Raw genomic sequence first — 20,681 nt, 5'->3', positions numbered from 1 at the left:
ATTTGGCAAGTCAATATTGACTTTAATTCATAGTACTCTATCTCTATCTCTTCGCTGAACTATTGAAGACTAAATAAGATTTGATCAAGGGTTTCCCCACATCGGGGTTTGTCCCTTGCTAGTGCCACATCTTCTGTCCTCTTGTCTTGGCTTGTCTTCTATTGTTTATGTTTATGTTCTATTTGCACTTTACTATCACACTGATGTGATTGCTAATATGAATATTGACATTGGGCTAATATGCAAAATTGAAGTAAATTGCTCTAGCATAGAACATACCTAAATTTAACAAAACATAATGGTCAGGCTAATAAATTAGAAAAGGTAATATCCTCCCCATCATAGGGAATCCTTTGGACATCCTTTGGAAACCAAGAGGTATACTTACCTTAAGGACCTTGTTAAATATGTTTTTTATAAACATGAAAAGGGTTATGAATAACTCATCAATAAATGTCTTAATTAAGTACCATAACACTTATGAATTTATCCCATCGTTGTGTATTTTTATGTACTTCTCCTCCTTCTCTACATTACATGGTATTTAAACCATTTAAGTCATGTCTCATCCTTTCACTTATTATGTATGTCTTAGCAATCATTCCCCAAGGTGGGATAATGTTGGTGTGTGAGATGGGCTCGAACCACTAGACTCTCTAGTTGCTTACCTTACAAGATAATCTCATGTCTTAGATAAGGTCTATCAGTTGGCATTTCGGGCGGCTCTTTGTCTTGATTTTTATATTTTTGGATAGCCCCAATCATCCTTTGAATAAACTCTCTTATTCACTCTAGCTTCAAGTTATTTCATTCCCCTCACTCATTTACACATTGTTGGTATTTTTCGTGTTTTCTATTCTAAGTTTCGCTCCAACCTTGGAGGCTCTTGATTCATAGGCTTATTTTTATTCTCACCTTTGGAATCCTCTTCCTTTTCATCCAAGTAGACCAAAGGTTCACTTTGTCTGTCTCTCTTCTCTGCTTCACAATTCACCCTTGGTTTTTAGTCGATTTAATGACAATCACCTCATCATAGTTCCTATGATTTGATTGTAGTTCATGAACTCCTAGGTTCTAAACTCCCTTGCCATGTTGGTAAATCTTGAGTTTAATCCTTGCTATGCAATTATGGGGAACATGGCCTCTTCAATCACCAATCACATTAAGGAATAAGGTTTGCATCCAATGAAACAACAACTCCTCAAGTATAAAGCAGAACTCAAGTGGATGAAAGAAATTCATGTATCTCGAATTGAGATAAGGGAACGGGAAATCAGCTTTATTCTCATAACCTTGACCACCGACGAAACAAAGATTTCCATCTTAAGGCGGGAAAACCAACTAATGAAACAATGAATTGCAAGTCTAATACGCTCTCCAACAAATCAACAATAGTTCTCAAATGGCTCAATGATAAGGAGGCTATAGTCATGCAAAACTACTTATGTCAAGGATAGAATGAAGGCAACGAAAATTTGGTAAACTTAGATATGAGGTAGTAACATTTGATATTTTTTGATGTTTGACAAAGTACTTTTAATTCAAGGGATATATGTTCCATTGTAAAGATGCAAACATTTAAGCAAGTTTAGTGTCCTTCTATTCCTTTTTGCAAAAGGACATATTGCTTCAATTTTAATTTTGTAAAGGCACTACTGAAACTTTTTATAGCTTTTAGCAACTAAGCTTCGATTGCGGCCTTTTATTAATAAAAATCAAACCATTTTCTATTCAAAAAAAAAGTGGTGTAAAGCTCCATTATTAGAATGGGATCAATGGAGATGTTTCAACTCAAAAGATGGTCTAAATAGACTTTGCAAGTGTTCAAGGGCCTTATGGAGGAGTTAGGACATTGAGTTTCAAAGACCTAAATAAGAGATTCGAATCGAGTCAATGGGTATGCAACATGGTGATTTTAGATATGTAGATGGACATTTTTACAATGAATATTACAAGTTGTCATGCCTTGCAAAAGTATCTCATAGACCAAGTTTTATTATGAAAGGCAACTTGATCACTATGTTTATCTAACATACATGAAAGAGATGAAAATAATACTTAAGAGATGAAAATAATATTAGTATTGAATATATTTTTAGTAACATATATTGTTATAATTCTCATTACATTTAGAAATGTGAATAGATTCTTGTAATGACACTAAAGCATTGAGAGTGCTTGAAAGAAAGGTAGCAGATGATATTAGATTAGGAGATTGTATTAAAAAAAGTGCCTCTCATGGTTCATTTATTTTTAATCCCTAAAATAATGAATTAGTTTCAATGCAATAACATTTGTTTTAGGTATTCTCACCATATTTGTATATCTTTGGTCTTCTTATGCATATCATTTGTTGTAATAATTTTTTCCCTTTAATTTTTTTATTACATATTATTTTTTGTTTTATGGCAATCATCACATAAATTTATTTGTTTATTTCAAAAATATCTAAAAGTATTGGTATTCATTGAAAAATATTAACTTCTTATCTATTCTCAATTCATATATGTGTTTTCTAGAGATATTGATTTGTATATCTAAAAAAATCCATAAAGTTGGTTATTTTTCTAAACACTTGAAAATTTTATGACTTTAGGACAATCGTCTATTTTTTTTCTTTATAGCAATCATTGCACAATCTATTTATTCCTTCCAAATATATAAAAAACCAAACTTGTTGATTGAAGAAAACTTTTACTTCCAAACTTTATTAATTCAAGGGCATGTGGTTTTCAGAGATATTAATTGTGAAAATTCCTTGAAATGCAACGACTAGAAATATTTTTCTTAAATGGAAAATTAATTATGCAGTTTATTTTGTTTATGGAAAAATAACGAAATATATCACACTACAATCTTCACAAAAATATTGTGGAAAATAATAGCGCCAAAAATTGAGAAAACACTGGCACACACATAAATTATGACAGTTATTTTTGGACAAAAGTCCTTGGAAAAACCCAACTTGGGAAAACCAGTGGAGCAACTAAGGGTTTTAATTATTAGGCAGGAGCGAGAAACTCTGAGTACAATTGGATGTCGAAATCTAGCAATCCTACAAAGAAAAATACTGGCAAATATCTAGTGAGGAATTTTCCTCACCCCACAAGCAATCTAGGCTCTGACTTCCAGCTCCAAGTGAGTGGTCCAAACAGCTTATGCATAAACCTGTGTCACCCTAATGCAATCCCTTCCCTACACTGCCTGGAATAGCTGCTCCTCAAGCCATCTTGTTTACCACTAACTGAGAAACTATCTCTCCGACCCTCTGGAACACTTTCCCAGCGTCTAGAATGGAAACTCAACTTCTCTCTAGCAAAATCGAATTTCCACTAACTGAGAAACTATCTCTCCGACCCTCTGAAACACTTTCCCAACCTCTAGAATGGAAACTCAACTTCTCTCCAGCAAAATCAAATTTCCTTGAGAGCTTCTGCGCATCCCCTGCGTCAGCCTCATTGTGGCTTTTCTGCCTCTCTACAAGCTACTCTCCGGAACTTGAATCTCTTCCTCCAGACTCTATATCCTTGCCCCTCTCTATCTTTGCTTCCCTTCTCTAGCTCGAACTCTTCTGACAACTATTGCTACTCTTTGGAGGATTGAACAGCCTAAGGAAATCGATCTCAAGTGTGTGTTCTCCATCTACCCATCAACCTCCTTTTATGACCTCCATTTCGGACTCCGACGATCAATATTAAAACATAATTGATGGTTGAGATCATGTGTGGAACAATTCGTGTGAGTTTCTGGATGATTTACACCTTTCTCAATTAATACTAATTAATTAACTTGTTTTCCAAAGTTTAGACTTAGGAAATATTTAAAAATAGGCTAATAATCTAATTAAGACAGTTTTAGGTGGAATTTCCAGAAACTATTTTAGGGTTATGGAGAACTCGTGTTGTAGCCTCTCCACAAAGTTTTGAGACTGGAACACCTTTGATGCTACAAAAAATTAACACTCCCTCTTAGCCAGGTAGGTGTTCTAGTGTTGCACTGTTGCTACAACACCTTGTATTTGTATCACCCTTTTTCATGGTGTTGATGTCTCGCCATTGTGACTGATCGCCGCTGCCCACCAATCGTTGCGCAACTCTAATGTTACATTTGTGCTACTGCTAACATGGTTATGTTGCTGCCAACTCTACATCTGCACTGCACCTCCTCATTTTTTGTTGCCATTGCAACTAATAAAACTAAGAAGCATCCTAAATATTGAATTTGTATCTCATGTTGCATCTGCCTCCTGAGCATCTGCCTGTTACTAGTCACTGCATTATCCATTGAAGAACCTGTGCCACTAGTGACTCTACACTGTGCCACCCTGCATTGTTTCCAACACTTCTCTACGCTCCTCAACCACTGACTACTACTAGTCTGCAACTGTCACTAGAGTAACTTGATTGCATCATTGGCATTGATCCATCATGTTACTGAATATTGTGGGCCCATGTAGCAAGGTAATGATCCATGAGGACACCTCAAGGATCTGCCCAACCTCTGCAACTCTAGGGCGATAACTCCATATCGCCCCACCTCTCTCCTAGAGGTATAGCTACAAACATGGTGAAGTCTTTCTCCAGCCTAGAGGACAACTTGTCTATCTCTGCGGATGTTGTCACCTGGTCTTGTTTCTCCTACTTGCTCTTCTTCCTGAAAGGACACTGGGTACTGTAGTGGCTAAACTCACCACACCGAAAGCACTTGACCTTAGATGGGTACTTATTCTTCTTCTTCTCCCCCTGTCCCTGACTGAGACCCTTTGATGCTAGGGCCACATGCTCCTCCTCCTTCTCACCCTTCACGTCATTGTTGTTTCTCCCGCTAATAATGCTCTTTAATAGAGCTCGCCTTAACTCCTCCTATTGTAGGCCTGACGACATCTTGTCCCATCTAGGTAATGTGTCTCGGCCCAAGATACCTTGGACAAACATTTGCCACTCCTCTGAGACATTGTTTAGTGCCAACCATACAAGCTTTGTTGGTTAAGGTGCCTCCCCAACGGCTGCAAGTTGATCACGGACCTCTTGAATCCTAGTGAGGAAGGAATCTATGCCTTCACCCTTCTACATAATGATGCCCCTCAGCTTCTCCTGCAGGAACATCTTCCGATGCTCGGAAGTGTTATGATAAAGTTGGACGAGAGCGTCCCACATCTCCTTCGCAGTGCCTTTGCTAGATACATGTGAAACTATATGATCCCTGACTCCATCTAGGATCAACCACTTCGCCTTCGCCATCTCTCTCCTGTATTCCTTCAACTAATCTGCATCCTAAGGAACTACACTACATTATTTACATAAGCTTTCAAGCCATGTTCATTCAATAGGAAGGACATCCTAAATCTCTGAATCTGGTCGAAAATCCCCCTCTTTGCCACTGCTTAACTGTTGAGTCTACTACACACACTCCCTTATGGAGTGAAAACTTATGCTTGTAACTATTGTCAACTGCAACTAGAAAATCAGATTTCAAAAACTCGAAACCCCTTGAGAGAAATTCTCTTCGTGTGTGTCTTTCTCTTCCACTCGGCTCTGATTCTACTACTACAAACCGCTGAAAAACCCTTCCGCGTTCAAACAAGGAATCTGGCCAACGAAAAATACCTGAGTTGTTGCTCCCTCTGTCTGCGGGAATTACTCAACTAGCAAGCCAAATTTGTCTACCAACCTGCACTGAAAATTCGAACTTCTCTATGCAACTCGCATTGTCTAGCTTAGGCTCTACACAACCTCCAGAAATTCATCCTGTTGCTCCCGCTAAATAGCGAATTTCTGCTTCCGCTTCTAAGTTTGCCCATCTGATCAAAACCGCTCTGATACCATGTGAAAATTCCTTGAAATCCTACAACTGGAAATATTTCTCCTAACTTAAAAATTAATTATGCAATTTATTTTGTTTACGGTAAAATAATGAAATATATCACACTGCAATATTCACAAAAAATATTGTGGAATAATAGCACTAGAAACTGAGAAAATACTGACACATACACATAAATTATGACACGATTATTTTTGCATAAAAGTCCCCGGAAAAACCCAACTTGAGAAAATCGTTGCAGCAGTTGAGGGTTTTAATTATTAAGAAGCAATGAGAAATTTTTAGTACAATTGGATGCCGAAATCTAGCAATACTACAGAGAAAAATACTGGCAAAAATCTAGTGAGAAATTTTCCTCAGCTCACAAGCAATCTTGGCTCTAACTGTAAGCTCCAAGTGATCTGTCCAAACAGTCTTTCCGCAGGTCTTTGTCACCCTAGTGCAATCCCTTCCATGCACTGCCTGAAATAGTTGCTCCTCACGTCGTCTTGTCTGCCATTGACTGAGAAACTATATCTTCGACCCTTTAGAACACTTTCCCAACTTCTGGAACTGAAACTTAGCTTCTCTCCAGCAAAATTGAATTACCTCTAGACTTTTGCGCAGCCCCTCCATCAACCTCACTGTGGCTTTTCTGCCTCTCTACAAGCTACTCTCTAGAATTGGAATCTCTTCCTCTAGACTCACTGTCACTACCCTTCTTTGTCTTTGCTTCCCTTTTCTAGTTCAAACTCTTCTGGTCACCGTTGCTGCGCTCTGGAGAATTGAACTACCCAAAGAAATCAATCTCAAGTGTTTGTTCTCCATCTACCCATCAACCTCCTCTTATAATCTCTAGTTGGAACTCTAACGACCAAGATTAAAACATAATTGATGGTTGAGATCATATCTGGATCAGTTTGTGTGAGTTTCTAAATGATTCACATCTCTCTCAATTAACACTAATTAATTAACTCATTTTCCTAAGTTTATACTTGGGAAATATTTAAAAATAGGCTAATAATCTAATTGAGATATTTCTAGGTGGAATTTCCATAAACAATTTTTGGGTTACGAAGAACTCATTTGTTTTAGCCTCTCCATAAAGTTTTGAGACTATAACACCTCTAATGCTACAAAAAACTAACATTAATATGAATATATAAACAAAAATTTAATCAACTAAATATTTTTCTAAAAACATGCAAATTCTATAATTACCTTTTCCAAAGTCTACCACCCATACACACATACACATATTTCATGTTACAGATTTCTTTAACCTTCAATTTTTTTGTAACATGTTTAAAAACATTATTGCTTATCAAAGAAAATTGAGTTTTAAACTACTAGCAATTCAAAATAATATGCTTTTAGTGTTTTTATATCTAAAAGTATCTATTAAATTACTTATTTTTCTAAGAACTTGCAAATTCTATATTTGAATTTGTTATTTTTTCTCAACTTACTATTTATCTAATATTGTTTTAAACATATAAAATGTTATATGCATATAAAAGACCTCTAATAAATATAATCATTTTCATGAGATGTGCTCATAAACAACGAATAAAGTAGCATATAAATATTATTCATTGAAAAAAAAACATATAATTTAAACACGTTTAATTTGTAAGGTTTTCTTCTTATACTTGCTCCTTGATTGTCAACAAATTTGTCAAGTTCATTTTGTAGGATCTTTGCCCCTCTTTAGAAAAACTTCATCACTGCAAATAAGCCAAAATAAGCCAAACTAAGAACCTATAGTGTGTTATATAATTTGGATTTAATCATTAATTTTCTCTAGTCCAATTGTAAAGCTTTTAAATAATTGGCTGTTCTCTCTGTTAAAGTTTTTAAATAATTGGCTTTTCTATTTGTTATATTTCTTTAGTCAAGGGAAAAACATTTACATTAGAAAAAAAGTTACTTTCATTACTAGTGTAAATCTTGATATTAATATTAATGTTTGGAAGACATTAATATAGACTAGTCATCTCATGATAAATTTCTCACAAAAAATGATACAGATTTGATCTTTAAAACAAGTTACTTTGATGCTTTAAAACAAGTTACTTTGATGCTTGCAAGGATTAATCACAATAACTTTGATATTTCGTGAGTTTGTTCACTTCAATTTTAAGAGAACTCTAAACACCATATTTCAATATCTATATCCCTTATGACCTACATGCACAAAGTCCAAGGACCACCTTATCTTTCAAGCTCAACATATTATGGGATTAGAGGGAGGTTTCGTCAACTCTATAAGGATTCAATAGTACCCAATCCAAAGATGCCTACCTTTGTTTTCAAGGGCGTTATTAGACTTTAAGGAACAAATCTTACGAGGTCCACCCAAAGAAAACCCTAATAGATCGACTACTTATGTATTCCCCTCGATCTTGATGATAAAAATCTAGCTAAATTTTTTTAGACAAAAAATTGGAAATTTGAATAAATGACAAACATCCACCCAACACCTCACAGTGCAACCTCCTTGGATCATCTCTAGATTCTTCAAATGACATTGCCAAACTTCCATTGATCCCTCATCTAAAACTAGGGCATTGAGGGCTCCACCACCCACCACACACCCCACCCCCTACCGATTCCTAAATTTTGATCTACAACACAAATTAGGCCTCATGATTTCTAGCCCTTGCTCCTCTTTCTTCCACTTGAACTCACTCTTTCATGCATTTTTCTTATATCATTTAGTTCAATTCAGCTTATGCTTTCATAGTAGCTATAAGCACTCTAACTGGAATGCATTTTCTTTAATCCCATTGAGCTTTCATTAAACATTACATTTTTATGTAACTATAGAATGAGTTGACTTTAGCTTCTAATCCCATTGTATGAGCTAAATTAATAGAAAAATATGTATATACTTTCCTTAAAAACTCATATATGTTTTCTCAAATTTATTGAATCGAATATTTGTTATATGTTTTCTCAAATTTATTGAATCAAAAAATTGTTATATAAATAAATTTTTAAAGGTGATCAAATGTATAATTGAATGTCACTAATGAATGAAACACTAAATTTTAATCGTCTTAAAAACATATACGTAACCAATCTTTCTTTAAAGCATTGACCTTTTACTTTCTTCTAAATTTTTTGCTCTTTGTTGTTTTGGCATTCAAAATCTATCAATCCCTGGAACCATCAAGATCAAAATAACTCAATGCAACCTGTTCTTACTTCAAAAACTAAATGTAATAAGATTATTCTCTATACAATTCCTGAATAGGTTATTTGAGTAGCAGCTCATGCAAAAAGGATCACAAACAAGCAACTTTAGACTTGAGCCTAACCTTAGAAATGGCCATTCAATATCAAAAACTACAAAATTTGACCATCTTCCATGTTACCCCACTAGAACAAATGAAACCATTAAAAAACTTGCATTAATTTTCATATAAAATATCCTACCACCTTAGAAATGGCCATTCAATATCAAACTACAAAACTTGAAACTTGACTATCTTCCAGACAGATGAAGCTATTATGCCAATTTTTTACAACATGCACTACTTTTTATATCAAAGTGAACAAACTTGTTAGATTCTGCCCCTTTAAGCATAAAAACTAATAGCTTTTTGACTTAAATGTTAAAAATACACTAGAGGTATTTGTAATAATTATTTATTATATAAAAAATGTATATGTGATGATCAAATGTTACAATGAGGACCCACATATATAACTAATCAGGTGTCCTTTCGTGACTGGGCATGTTTTTTAGACATGCCTTTTCACTTAACTTAATGACTGTTTAACATAACCAATATTTGATTATTTAATATTTACATTTATTTTATTTATTTACTTGTTATGAATTATATTCATAACATAGCCTCTTCCTTCAGAAGCTTTGTCTTCAAAGCTTATTGTCGGCAGTTTCCTTCAATTTGCATTTGTCATCTCGACATATGTAGCTCGACGCCATTGGCACCTCTACTCGTATCATTCGCTTGGTAACATTGTCTTGAATCCAAGGCTATCGATTTTTTGTTTTGTTTTTATATATAACTGTCTTAAAGCTAGGGTTTCTGTATCTCCACTTTTTATTTATTTATAACACTTTCTTTTTTTTTAAACTGAACTCTTTTTTTTTTTTCTGATTTTTTTAAATATTGAATTTTTTTTTTGTAATTATAAGTTATATATATTATATAAATATAATTATATAAACTTTTTTTATACATTCTAACGCTAATCACCAAGCATCGTTTTCGAATTGGTGACCACGCATGTTGACCTTCATTGACAAACCATGACTCAAATTGATAACCAACCACGTTGTTGACAACTTGCTTGTTTGACGAACGACGTATCAGCACGGTGTAAGGCGGTCAGCACACGCACCAGTCATGACAGAGCATCACGGAGTATACCTTGGCACCTGAACCATTCATGGCCTCAGACCTGCAAACATCCATCTATCTTCGTTGTTCTAAATGTGGCCTTTGATACAACTCTGAATTGTATGACACCTTTCTCCATGCAAATGTCCTTGATAGTAATCTCGAGGGGACTGGTTGCGCTGTTTTTCAGAAACTTGAGGCATCACCTGATTTTGTTGTTGTGGACTAACACTAGTGTTTCCTTGATTATCAAATTGTTGTTGGACATTTGTTAATCCGTTGGTTTCTTGAGAAACCTGTAGAACATCAACATGATCATGGTTTCCTTGCAAAACTTGTGCAACATCAAGATTTCCTTGAGAAAAATCCCCAACAACTTATTTGAATGGAGAAGTTCTAGTAATTCTAAGGTCTACAGTTGAATCCAATATATAAAGCATGCTTAATAAAAACCCTAAAACTGGTTGCCATACAGGTTTTCCCTTCCAAAATTCACCATTTTCCGGTTGAAGCCTATCAAGAATTTCATCTCCAATTCTATCCAATCTTCATCTTCATTCCTTGCCTTTTCTGAAATGGAACTCCTAAGCAAAATACGTTGAGACAAAACACAATTCAAATCAGGGCATTTTTCCCTTTTAAAAACCTCAGCAATATGAATCTTAACATTGTCCCAGTTGATCAGACTCTTAGGATCTGCTTTGTTTTTGGAAATAATCTCAGAAAAATCCAATGATCCAGCATTTGGATTGTAGGTGTTCGAGTCTTCAATCAAATCCAAATTATCTACAATGCATTGCAGCTTACAGATTATTCCCTTAACAGACCTCCCATCAATACCTTCAATATCCAAATCTTGTGTTTGAATTGCATGTGGGACAAGTTTAGAATCAGAATTTTGTTGTTGTTATATGACAACCAACGTTTTCCCATTGGAGGTCCATGGGATTTCGGGGGACTCTGTAAGTTCATTTTGATCCAAATGAGAAACAAGATAAGCTACTTCTTTTTTTTCATATTCCCAATTGGATTTGGATTTTGAATGGTCTTCTTCTCTAGTTTTCATATATCCACTTTGACTATCCTTCTCATCACAAGCATTGTTGAGATCATTTTCATCTTCATGTTGATCTTCTTCATCATCTTCCTGCATGGAGGCACCAACAAAATGTTTTGTAGAAGCTGAGGGCTCTATATCAACATAACCCATATTGAACTCCCCCTCTAAAATCCACGCACTCTTTCGAGCAACTAGAACTATAGCAACACCTGTTGCTAGAACTTTGAGATCCTCTCTTTTATCAGCGTTGATTTTGCTAATTCTTTTTTCAAGATTAAACCTTGTTTTCTTCATGACATGAAAAACACTTGAAATTTTTGTTAAAATTATAAAGGCATTACATATGTCCATGTACTCATTTGATTCTAAACATTGTATAAGTAAACATGTAATCCGCCCATTCCACTTCCAATGATGCATAAATTCCAACAAGGGTGATTCTTCTTGACAAGGCCTATATGCTGCAAGGTGTTGATCATCCCTAATAGGAGATAGCAGATCAAATGGTTTTTCTAAGAAAAATTATTTTATGATTATATATCTCTGCCATTAAAAGCTTCTCATCATTTCTTAAGGAGCAAGCAATGCTTACGTTTCTCACAAGATCCTTACACTTTCCCTGCTTGAGTGTAATAAAAGTATGAGGTTTAGGAGGGGTAGTACCATCCGTACTAAATATTGTTACTTGGCACGAATCAACAATGTCTTCTTTTACATCTTTCTCATGGTTATGATAGTGTTCATCTTCTCGTTTCTCAAGATGGTCCTCATCCACATCAAGATCAATTGAAACTTCAGAGGTTTCCATCTCTACATTTGGAAATGTTGAAGAAGCCTCAGTGTCTGAGTATAACATACTAGCGGCCCCATCATTTTCAGATACATTAGACAGATTTGTTTTCAATGTGAAATGCAACAAGAGAAAATGAATTTGCAGATTCAGACGTGGCTATTGAATTGGGCTCAAAATCAGGAAGAATTGCAAAGCTATCCATATTCTTAAATATGGTAGTGGTTGTGGAATCAGGCAGTGGACTGGATACCACATCTTTGTTATCAATGATTGGCACCACATCAATTGGACCAGATTCAGGGTCTTTCAATTCCATGTTTTGAATGGAGATAGCCATAGCAGAAATACTCACATCTTCAAGAGCCTTCTTTTTCTCAAGAACCACCGATGCAAATTTTCATTATCATCATTCTGGTCAAAATCTTCTTCTCCGGCTTCACGTTGTTATGTTTCCTCACTGTCACTATCATCTTCCTTATTATTGATTTCCTTTAGACATGCTCTAACTTCTACACATGACTTTTCTAATCGCTAAAATACTTCATGAATTTTATTAAACTGCTCAACGCAATCAGGACTTGAACGTAATGGCACATTGTGCGGTGAACAATGTACAAAGACCCAAATGATTATATTATACGCCATATTATATTATACGCCATGGGCCATGGCTCTGATACCACTGAAGCATAAAAACTAATAGCTTGTTGACTTAAATGTTAAAAATACACGAGAAATATTTGTAATAATAATTTATTATCTAAAAATGTATATGAGATGATTAAATGTTACAATGAGAACCCACATATATACCTAATCAAGTGTCCTCTTGTGACTGGGCATGTCTTTTAGACATGCCTTTTCACTTAATCTAATGACTGTTTAACATAACCAATATCTAATTATTTAATATTTACTTTTACTTTATTTATTTATTTGTTATGAATCACCTCTCTACATATTACATTAACTTAGTCTGAGATTTGAGATTTCAGATTTTTTATAGCCTTTAAACAAAAGGATAATAGTTTTTTATAGCCTTTAAACAAAAGGATAATAGATGTCAGCGTGCAAAAAGTAACAACCGGAAGACATGGATTCAAGGTTAATATCCATTAGTCAAGAACCGAAGATAAACATGTATGCCTTTGCTAGGATTAATTTTAACAGAATATTTGTTTCCAGGGGATGGAAGTAAAAGCTCACAAATCAATATCTGAAACCCATGTTTTGCTCTTAGTATGTTTAGTAAGTAGAAAGGCCACTTCATTATTTTAATAACATATTTGCTCTCAGTATGTTTAGTAAGTAGAAAGACCACTTCATTATTTTAATAACATAATTGAGTTAAAAGTAAAAGAAAATGGTGAATTCCTTTCCTTCCGATGCAGATATCTTATTCTTCTACCGGATGCACCTACCCACCTGCTTGGAACTAAGAAATGAATACTCTCATCGAGCAAGTGAAGGAACCTGAATGCTGGTCAGATGTATTTAACACCAACTAAAACATTCCATATGCAATATATTGTTCTAGTTCGGAAATATAGGCCAAATTATCAGGAAATAGCCATATTATCCATACCAGTGCAAATAACCAAACACTTCTGTGGGCATCTGGAGAAGCTTAATACGGAGCTGTTGCTGGCAATGAATTCCCTTTACTGTATTTACTAGGATCATTGGCAACAGATCTTTCAAAAAAACATATGTTTAAAAGGATTTCTAGATCCTTTTAGTTGTCAACGATTATGTTCGGAATTTAATAGTTAGCTAAAGACAGCCACATTGCACTTACAGAATATAAAGATTTGTGGTCAATGATCCAAAAATGAATACTGTCAGAAGAACAACTTGGGTGTTGTTTTGCAGTTCAATATCGTCTCTTAAAACATATGAAGAGACAACCCCAAAGTCACATGCGATGCCACCCAAGTCCCCTGCAACTTCACATCTGCAAAAGCAGACATTTCCTAACGAAGAGAACAGAGTGTACAAAAAACACCTGTGCTGCACTAAGCAACTCTCTCGAATCTATTGCTTCAAGAGTATAAGCTTTCCACCTATACATTACAATGAGCACAAGGGCAAAAGAATAAGAAATATAATATGTATTTTACATTTTTGGGTCGACTGGGTTAAGTTACAAGCTCATTGCAATTCGTCAATAAATATCGACCTCAAAACATACAATTTTGTCAAAAACCCTACAGATCTCTGAAAAGTTGTAATGTACATCGAAGTTATCTGCATTACGACAAAGTAGAGATAAAATTAGACCATACAAGAACCAATTTCAAGGACAAAGGAATTTAAATGGCTTGTGCATGCCCTATGTGATTGAGCACGCAATAAGAGCATAAAATGTATGTACTATGAACATGTTCAGGACATGTTGGCCTCCTTTGATTGATCTGACTATGACATTCACAGACTTGGTGGACATTAATTTTCCTTCACAATCTAGGTAAAATTTTGGAGAAATTTAGATTATTTACCTTCGCAAGACAAATATCAGCAAAGGCATCCATTTCAAACAATGGGTAAGAAGATTTTTGGTGTTTCATAACTACATCTTTCAAGCTGGTGGCAGCGTTACCCCTCGGATTTGTTGTGAGGTTGGAGGTTTTACTAAAGGCTTCAGCAAATCCATTATACTTGCAAATGATGGCCGTTTACGTGGATCACTGCAAAACAATATATCAGATCCTATCATACAATCTGCTGAAATAAAATACCAGTAAATCAACAATGAGGAAAGAAAACAGATGACAAGGTCAACAACCATCAAACAATCCATATATTTGCAAAGCACTTTAAGAAAATGATTGTCAAGCAGAAACATACTTGGCCCAGCAAGCCTCAATTATAGCAGCTATCTCAGGCTTAACATCTTTCGGAATCTGAAGCCTTCTGTTTTGAAAGCCAACAGCTCCTACAACCTAGGCCAGAAATAACCATCATATTAGAAAAATCAAAATCAAAACAACCAGTTAACATTGTTTGAAACCACTGGAAGCAGTCAGCATTAGTTCAACGATAGGAATTTCAATGTCAAACAGAATACAATATCACCAAACATCTAAAACCGTAAGGTACTAGTACCAAATAGAAGTTTGCTCAAATTACAATCAATCATAAGTTGCATGAAATTCCTCTTAATCATCTGTTGTCAACTGTACAATCCTCGTCAGGACTCAGGAGCACAGTCATCAGAAGCAGACTGGTCATCGAACTGGTCAACCCCAAAATGTGAACTGGGAAAAACCAGACCAAAAATCCAGTTGACCAAAAAAAAAATTCAATTTTTGAAAAAAAAAGCATTCATGTGCATCCATATGAATCCAAACCATTATACACAAATATGAAAAGTTTCTCATATATAGTGCAAGGGTGCATATAACCAAAATAGCATTAAATGTAGTCTATCTCTGAACCAAAAATACATCAACAAAGAAGCTCTAAATGGCCTCTTCGGTCCAAAAAAAAACCTGATACATCAAAAAACTACATATCATCAAAATAATTGCCTGTATTGGGATCCTCATCATCAATATCACCCAATGTTGCGAAGATCAGCATCGAGATAAAATCAGAAAGGGTCTGAAAATCCAAAAAATCGGGAAAATATCGGTAAAAATTGGCAAACATGGGCAAAATTAAGATACCATAAAAATATCTTTAAAAATCAGCAAACATCGGCTAGGCCAAAAAATCGTGATTTCAAGATAAAATTGGATGTTATCGAGATGTTTGCAACACTGATATCACCCTCTAAGCATTAAAAATAAGATAGAAAAAAATTAACATGCCAAATCAGTGATTTTGCATGAGTGAAGGTACGGTCATGACAGAGGAGTTCAGCAATCAATGCCACCAACATCGAGGTACATAGAGGGCTTGGTACTCTTGATTACAAGCTAGTTCCATACCCTCATACATGAGGGAATCCAGTGGAAATGTCACAAACTGCCAATCCTGAAATCCTCAAAATTGTCTAGTCTATTGACTTTTGAAAGGGATCTAAAACATCTGCTTTCTCCATACAAAAGACAATGAGGTTGGAACTTGGAACCAATCAAACATCCTGAAAGTTGAAACAATTAATGGTAATGTTAAAAATCCTAAAACAATTAATGGTAATGTTAAAAATTTAAAGGGGAATACCACTTTAAATTTCGTCTATCTCCGAACCAAAAATACATCAACAAAGAAGCTCTAAATGGCCTCTTCAGTCCAAAAAAACCTGATACAACAAAAAACTACATATCATCAAAATCATTGCCTGTATTGGGATCCTCATCATCAATATCACCCAATGTTGTGAAGATCAGCATCGAGATAAAATCAGAAAGGGTATGAAAATCGAAAAAATCGTAAAAATCGGCAAACATTGGCAAAATTAAGATACCATAAAAATATCTTTAAAAATCGGCAAACATCGGCTAGGCCAAAAAATCGTGATTTCAAGATAAAATCGGATGTTATCGAGATGTTCGCAACACTGATATCACCCTCTAAGCATTAAAAATAAGATAGAAAAAAATTAACATGCCAAATCAGTGATTTTGCATGAGTGAAGGGTACGGTCATGACCGAGGAGTTCAGCAATCAATGCCACCAACATCGAGGTACATAGAGGGCTTGGTACTCTTGATTACAAGGTAGTTCCATACCCTCATACATGAGGGAATCCAGTGGAAATGTCGCAAACTGCCAATCCTGAAATCCTCAAAATTGTCAAGTCTATTGACTTTTGAAAGGGATCTAAAACATTCTGCTTTCTCCATACAAAAGACAATGAGTTTGGAACCAATCAAACATCCTGAAAGTTGAAACAATTAATGGCAATGTTAAAAATCCTAAAACAATTAATGGTGATGTTAAAAATTTAAAGGGGAATACCACTTTAACTTTAAGAATTTAATATTAAGCATTAATTACTAGAGTGAATGAACCAGGGGGGGAGGGGGAGGCATCACTTTAAATAACATTAGTAGGATCCTAGGGTTAGCTATTGTGCTGGCAAATAACTTATTTATTGCTTTGAAAAAGATAGGTTTTGGTGGTCCTTATCTACATCATATGGCATTGCACAGAACCAGCCAGTTCAGTACAAAATCAGCCAAAAATGGTCTAAAATCCTTGAACCGGGCTGGAATGGAACTGATATCCGGTTGACCGACTAGTTTTGTCAGTTGTGGTCCAGTTCTGGAAACATTGATCAGGAGTCCAAAGCTGTCAGAATCTTGACTTGAGAGAATGATGTCCACTAAAAATAAGCCAATAGTGGGGATGAAAAGACACCTTGGAAATTCGAAAATTAAGAGTAGAAAAACCATTGAAATTAGTAACATAAAGTGTGTGTATGTCTATACAAGAAAAACCACACGAGGATCATGTGAATGTCAAGAATCAAAGGCCATATGTAAGCATTTTGCATCAGCTATTTTGCAGTGAATAAAGATCAGAGTGGGCAATCCTTGTATCGCGAGCACTTTAGATGGAGCGTTTGTAGCATACCAATCACCAAAGGTAAAAGGTTATATGTGGCATTTATGATTTAAAAACCTTTAATACTTCACTTAACTTCCAACTGGGTTGCTTCACTATGTGCATTTCTGTGCATCAATACACCGGTGGTTTCTATCATCCTCGAACTCACAGTTACATTGATCTCAGAGACTAGGTTCCAAAGAGATGTTACATAATATAAATAAAAGACAATAAAAATGCTAGACAGACCTAACTCTGCAGGTCAAAGAGAAAGTGAGGAAAATGTAACTGTCAATGCATATCACCAAACTCTAAACAAAAATGCTTTCGGGCATAGTTAACACTCAGCCTAGTTTCAGTTACCACCTCCAGAACCACGAGCCTTCACCCAAGAGATGTAAATCGAAATTGAAAAGAAAAGTTGAAATTATATGAACACTATTGTTGAATATATTTACAACAAAGAAAAGGAACATAACTGAAACTACCCCAAAAGGTCAACAAAGTCAATGTTTACTTTGTTGAAAAAAGGGCAATGGCAGAAAACCTCAACCAGAAATCAAGAGAACTTAATGTGCACAACAAATAAAACCACTACACTCAAGACAGATTTGCAAAAGCAATAATATATGATGAGACTCCAAAAATTCATCGATCATCTACCACAGATGCACCAAGCAATGTCTCAAGCACTAAGGCGAAAGTTGAAATGACATGGAGATTTATGTCAAACACTCAAAAGCTCCAGTTAGACACTGTCCCCTGAGATGTCAAAAGCTACCAACAAAAAGCACTATCCTCGAAGAATATGAAAGACAATGGATGTGGCACTTCAGTTCTAATCAAGTTGAGAACCATAAGTACGCATATTCACCAAGTAAATAACTAGCCTTGCACTGAATATTAATTGCAGTGGTGAATATTCATGAAATAGTTCACACTATGCATGCAAATAGATGGAGAAGTTGACATCCACTGAAAACATTTACAGAGAGCTGATATACTGCCTTGCAGTCGAGGACACAATCTATGACACCTGTGACATAATTTCGGACACAGAAATCATTCAAAAGACTACGTCAACCTTTCAAACTTTAATTCAGTGGATACAGGAAACTTATATTTCACATTTACCTTTAAGGATAAGGTAAATAATATGCCATGAAAAGCCACTGATTCTTACACAAAAAAGACAACATTCATATCAGACCATTGAATAGACTGAATAGGATAGCTGGGAATAAAGGGGTTCCATCAAGATCATCAGAGAATCATTTGGCAAGATTGCACAGTTGCACCTCGAATGTTTTTTTTAATACCTCTGATATTTACAGAAAAATATAAATGCATAAAGGGGAAGGGTATATAGAATGAACATCATTACATCTTCTGACAAAGGGAGTTGACCAAAGATGCCCACAGAGTACTCCGCACCTTGTTATTGCAGATGGACAATAACTCACAATTTACAGCATGGAAGCTTTAAGACTATTCCAAATTTAAGCTAGCCTATTGCAGGGAAAGAATACTACAAAGCAGCTGTCAGTCAGATTAATGACAGGCAGTTATAACTGATCAATCAAACTAGCTGACTAATAAACTACACAAAGAATTCATTTCAGTCCTTGAGATTATCATTCAGCAGTGTTAGATTCCTTAGGTATCATATGCATTTTTTTAGGAGCTGCTTCACTGGTAGATACCTATAGAATGGAAAAGGCTCAACCCCAAGAAAACAGCGAACACTGGAGGATAAACCAGAAGCAGGAATAATCAGATGCACTTCGTCTTAATGATATATTATTACTGCTTTTATCCTTTATTCTCACTGCTTTCTTTATCTTAAAAATATCAGCACTCAACTAAAATATTTACTCTGAATAATTTATTACCTTAATAACATTAGTCATGTTATAATCTTTGAATATTATCTCATTATGATTCTGATCATATTTTCTCAATTCACCATCTACAGGAAGGCTGTTGGGAGCAGGAAGTGGGAACAAAAAGCACATTTTTCAAAAAGTTTCCGGAAGCAAAGCATTTTGGGAGCATCTTTTATATAATATGTGTGTGTGTGTGTGTGCACGCGCGCACGCGCAGAATGTTGAATCAACTGCTAAAAACATGAAAACATAGATTCAAGAAAATAAAACCACTGGGTAAGTGACGAACATTAAAGCATCAACCATGTATTACAAATATAACATTAATCACAAAATATCATCAAAAAATTATAACAAACAACATCTACCACAAAACGAAATAGATTCTAGAGCATCATTTTCATTACCAAAATGTCACAGGATTCAGTCAATAATACTTCAAACTTCCAGGGTAACCGTAAACTGTCATATAGTATTCATTGTTTATAAATAAGCCATAACAAAGATAAACAACTAAGTTCTAGAGACTAACACTAACCAGGGAAAAGAAAAAAGAGATCCAGTATACACTTTATAGTTCCATGCACTAAGTTGTCCTCTAGCATGGGCCCCAGGTTATGCTGGATGCTATGAAGATAAGGGCAAAACTGTTGCATCTGAAACCCTGTTGGTGGAGGAGGATGGCACATTTGCTCGATGAATATGATCACCATCATGATCACCCAAAAGTTTTTCTTCCAAGCGCTCCATCCTTCTAATTAGTCTCCTCTGGATCATTGTCCCAAGTCACATCTTTTTTATAGGTATGATTCTTTGCTGCATAACAATAATGGGACAACAACCTCAAGTTGTAGTGCACATATACCAAATTTTCTGTCCAGTCTACATTCAAGTTATTTCTCTTTATGCTGTGGATGAAGCTCATACGTGCTCCAACACCTCTCTGTAGAAGTAGGATTGACCACCTAAGAAAGCACCCTCATGGCCAATTTATGCAGATATGTGGTAGAGGAGCCATACATGTTCCACCATTAAATAGAACTCAACCTATCTCAATCTTTGGTTGCATGCAAGTTACCAAAGATTCCCTGCTCACTGATGTACTTGATCAATTCACTATGTACTTGATCAATTCACTATGTACTTGACTAAGTAATGTTATTCTCTATAACAGGAATGTTGTGTTGTTCATTTTGACTTTATATCGTATTGTTGTTCCTTTAACCATTGATATAACATTGTTGTTCGATTACAAAGTAACCGTGCTG

At 35.3% G+C, this 20,681-nt stretch overlaps 1 protein-coding gene across 1 annotated transcript in view; it reads right to left on the bottom strand.

Moving 5' to 3' along the window:
• Window positions 1–13,524: 13,524 nt before the first annotated feature.
• LOC149191916 (serine/threonine-protein kinase CTR1-like) overlaps window positions 13,525–20,681 on the bottom strand; it is a 294,581-nt gene continuing 287,424 nt past the window's right edge. The window contains exons 14-16 of the mRNA XM_089404411.1: window positions 14,879–14,973; window positions 14,530–14,718; window positions 13,525–14,278 (exon numbers count right to left, since the gene is read on the bottom strand). Of these exons, the coding sequence (XP_089260537.1) occupies window positions 14,610–14,718; window positions 14,879–14,973 (204 nt within the window). The 3' untranslated portion in view covers window positions 13,525–14,278; window positions 14,530–14,609. The remainder of the gene's footprint in view (window positions 14,279–14,529; window positions 14,719–14,878; window positions 14,974–20,681) is intronic.

Source organism: Pinus tabuliformis, chromosome 2_2 (genome assembly GCF_031772625.1).
Source record: "Pinus tabuliformis cultivar Carrire ecotype Pingquan chromosome 2_2, CPIR1, whole genome shotgun sequence".
Lineage (NCBI taxonomy): Eukaryota > Viridiplantae > Streptophyta > Pinopsida > Pinales > Pinaceae > Pinus > Pinus tabuliformis.
This window is presented reverse-complemented; position numbering and strand designations above follow the sequence as displayed.